Genomic DNA, 2,897 nt, shown 5'->3' on the forward strand with positions numbered 1-2,897 from the left:
GCTTTCTGACTGCTAATTCTTCTCTGATATCCAGGAAGATCACTTTTCATAATCATGTAAAGAAATGCTAAAAGATAGCATGGAATTAATTGGAAGTATGTCCAATTTTACAGCCAAGAAATATTAAATGGTTACAACCTTCAGTGCTGTCAGCAGTTGGCATGCATCATGGAAAAACAGTTTATTAATGATTGTGATGGTGAATCTGTACAACTTTCATCTTCAGTAAAACATTTTGCAAATTATGTGTGTAGAACCATAGACAAACCATATTTGAGTACCGAATTTCTTTCTGTAAATACCACAGATCATGTACAGAAAAATATTACAAAGGTTTATCTCAAACCATCACTTCTTAAACAAAACCTGCAAATTTGCAATGAGCAGTTACTTTCTTCACGTGAAACAAATGATGAGACACTTTCTGAATTACAGAAGAATCAGTGGTACATGAGAGCTGACACCAGTGTGAAACAATTTCTATGTTTAAAACGTTATAATGGATATTCACGATCCAGGATTCTTAAAAAACATATTAGAGTTAGCAACAGTGTAAATCCTTTTCTGTGTTCAATATGTGGAAAAAAATTTTCAAATCCTGGAGTTGTTCAGCAACACATAAGAATTCACAATAACGAAAAGCCTTTTCTTTGCTCACAATGTGGTAAAACATTTTTGTTTTCTGGAAATTTTAAGCAGCATTTAAGGGTACACACTAATGAGAAGACAGATTTTCACTTCGAAAATCATAATCAGCAAACAAGAATTCACGCAAATAGTTCCATTCCACATTCGGTCTGTGGTAGTAAATTTTCACAAGACAGATGTCTCACACAGCATATAAAACTTCACACCAATGAGAAACCTTTCTTGTGTTCGGTATGTGGTAAGACATTTTCATGCATTGGAGATTTCAATAACCACTCAAGGATTCATTCTAAGGAAAATCCTTTTTTGTGCTTTGTTTGTGGAAAGGCATTTTCATTCGTTGCAGGTCTTAAACTACACTTAAGAGTTCACACTAAGGAGAAACCTTATCCATGTTCCACGTGTGGGAAGGCATTTTCACAACCAGGAAATTTAAAAAAGCACATAAGAATTCATACCGGTGAAAAACCTTTTCAGTGCACCATATGCGGCAAATTTTTTTCATGTTCCAGTTCTCTTAAAGTGCACAGAAGGGTTCACACTAAGGAGAAACCCTTTCCATGTTCAGTGTGTGGTAAGAGATTTTCTGTGTCTGGAACTCTTGCAAAGCATATAATAATTCATTCTGATGAGAAACCATTTTCATGTTCAGTATGTCAAAAGAAATTTTCGCAGTTAGTAATCCTGAAAGCACATGCAGCAGTTCACACTGATGAGAAACCTTTTACTTGTTCATTGTGCTATAAAGCATTTTCCTACAGTAGTTTACTGAAACAGCACATGATAGTTCACTCTGAAGAGAAACCATTTCCTTGTTCAGTATGTGGTAAAAAATTTTCACGCTTTGGAGGTCTTAAGCGTCACCTACAAGTTCACACTGGTGAGAAACCGTTTGAGTGCTCAGTATGTGGTAAGGCATTTTTATATTCTGGAAACCTGAAGCAGCACATACGAATTCACACTAATGAGAAACCTTTTTCATGTTCGCTATGTGATAGAGCATTTGCACAAAGCAGAACTTTAAAAGCTCACATGAGAGTTCATACTAACGAGAAGCCTTTTTCTTGTTCGATATGCGATAAGAAATTTTCATGCCCTGCAGGTGCTAAAAAGCATATACAGGTTCACACCAACGATAAACCTTATCAATGTTCAGAATGTGGCAAGACATTTAAACAGTTATCAACTCTTCGTATGCATTTAAGAACTCATACTAATGAGAGACCTTATCCTTGTTCAGTATGTGGAAAGACGTTTACAGACTATTCAAATCTTAAAAGACACATAAGAGCTCACAATAATGACAGACGTTTTCCATGTTCAGTATGTAATAGAGCATTCATGCAAAGATGGGATCTTAAAAAACATATGAGAATTCACAACAATGAAAAACCTTTCCTATGTTTGATATGTGGTAAGAAATTTGCACAAGCTGGAAATCTTAGAGAGCATGTAAGAATTCATTCAAATGAGAAACCCTTTTCATGTCCTATATGTAGAAAGGCATTTCTACGACATAGAGCTCTTAAAGCTCATCTGAGAATTCACAATAATGAGAAACGATTCCCACGACGTTATGATAAGAAAATTTTGAATTTCGGTGAATCCGAAAAGGTGTACGAGTTTACACAAATGAAATGAATTTAAGATTATACTAATAAAAAAATTAATTTAATTAAAAAAAAAAAAAACCACGTTTAAAATTTGCACCAGTGAATAGATTTTTTGTGTAATTTCAAATGTATTTGCAGTAAAATGGCAAACTTGTTCCAATTTTTAGAAATAATAAAAGCATATTAATAAATAGAAATTAATTTTTTATACAAATCTGAATTGAAGTATTGATACTAGTTACTAATATGTAATGTTGGATACAATGTGTAAGTAATGTTTTGTAATTTAGAACTTTATCATTGAATATATATAATTTAACTTTAACTTATTTAACTATGTAACCCTTTCATGAGTGAGTTGACCTTAGTTGGGTTGCATACATAATAGGGAATATTTGATAGCAGCAGGCTATGGGGAGTGAGTTTTGTTATAAAGTTTTGTAAAAACAAAAACTTTCTTACATAAAGGCTTTTATATATTAATTTTTTTGCATTTTTACTTGATTCCTATGCATTATAGATTGGCAGATTATAGACTGCCAATTAAATGATTTTATAATAATGAAGAGGAGGAGGTCAGAAGACAAATTATGGCAACAAAAAGTGAAAGTACCTGAGACTGGTGGAATCCTATTT

The 2,897-nt window shown here is 33.1% G+C and overlaps 1 protein-coding gene across 1 annotated transcript; it reads left to right on the forward strand.

Annotated features, from left to right (window-relative positions):
• Positions 1 to 450: 450 nt before the first annotated feature.
• On the forward strand, positions 451 to 2,289 carry LOC150092006 (uncharacterized). The gene has a single exon (XM_090370830.1). The coding sequence runs from the start codon at positions 451 to 453 to the stop codon at positions 2,287 to 2,289; it is 1,839 nt and encodes a 612-aa protein (XP_090226956.1).
• The last annotated feature ends 608 nt before the right edge of the window (positions 2,290 to 2,897 follow it).

The sequence above is a fragment of the Mastigoproctus giganteus genome, chromosome 1, assembly GCF_048544385.1.
Source record: "Mastigoproctus giganteus isolate SK-2022 chromosome 1, ASM4854438v1, whole genome shotgun sequence".
NCBI lineage: Eukaryota > Metazoa > Arthropoda > Arachnida > Uropygi > Thelyphonidae > Mastigoproctus > Mastigoproctus giganteus.

Excerpts from the sequence above, each read along its gene's own strand:
- LOC150092006 (XM_090370830.1), top strand. The coding sequence starts at position 451 with ATGAGAGCTGACACCAGTGTGAAACAATTTCTATGTTTAAAACGTTAT.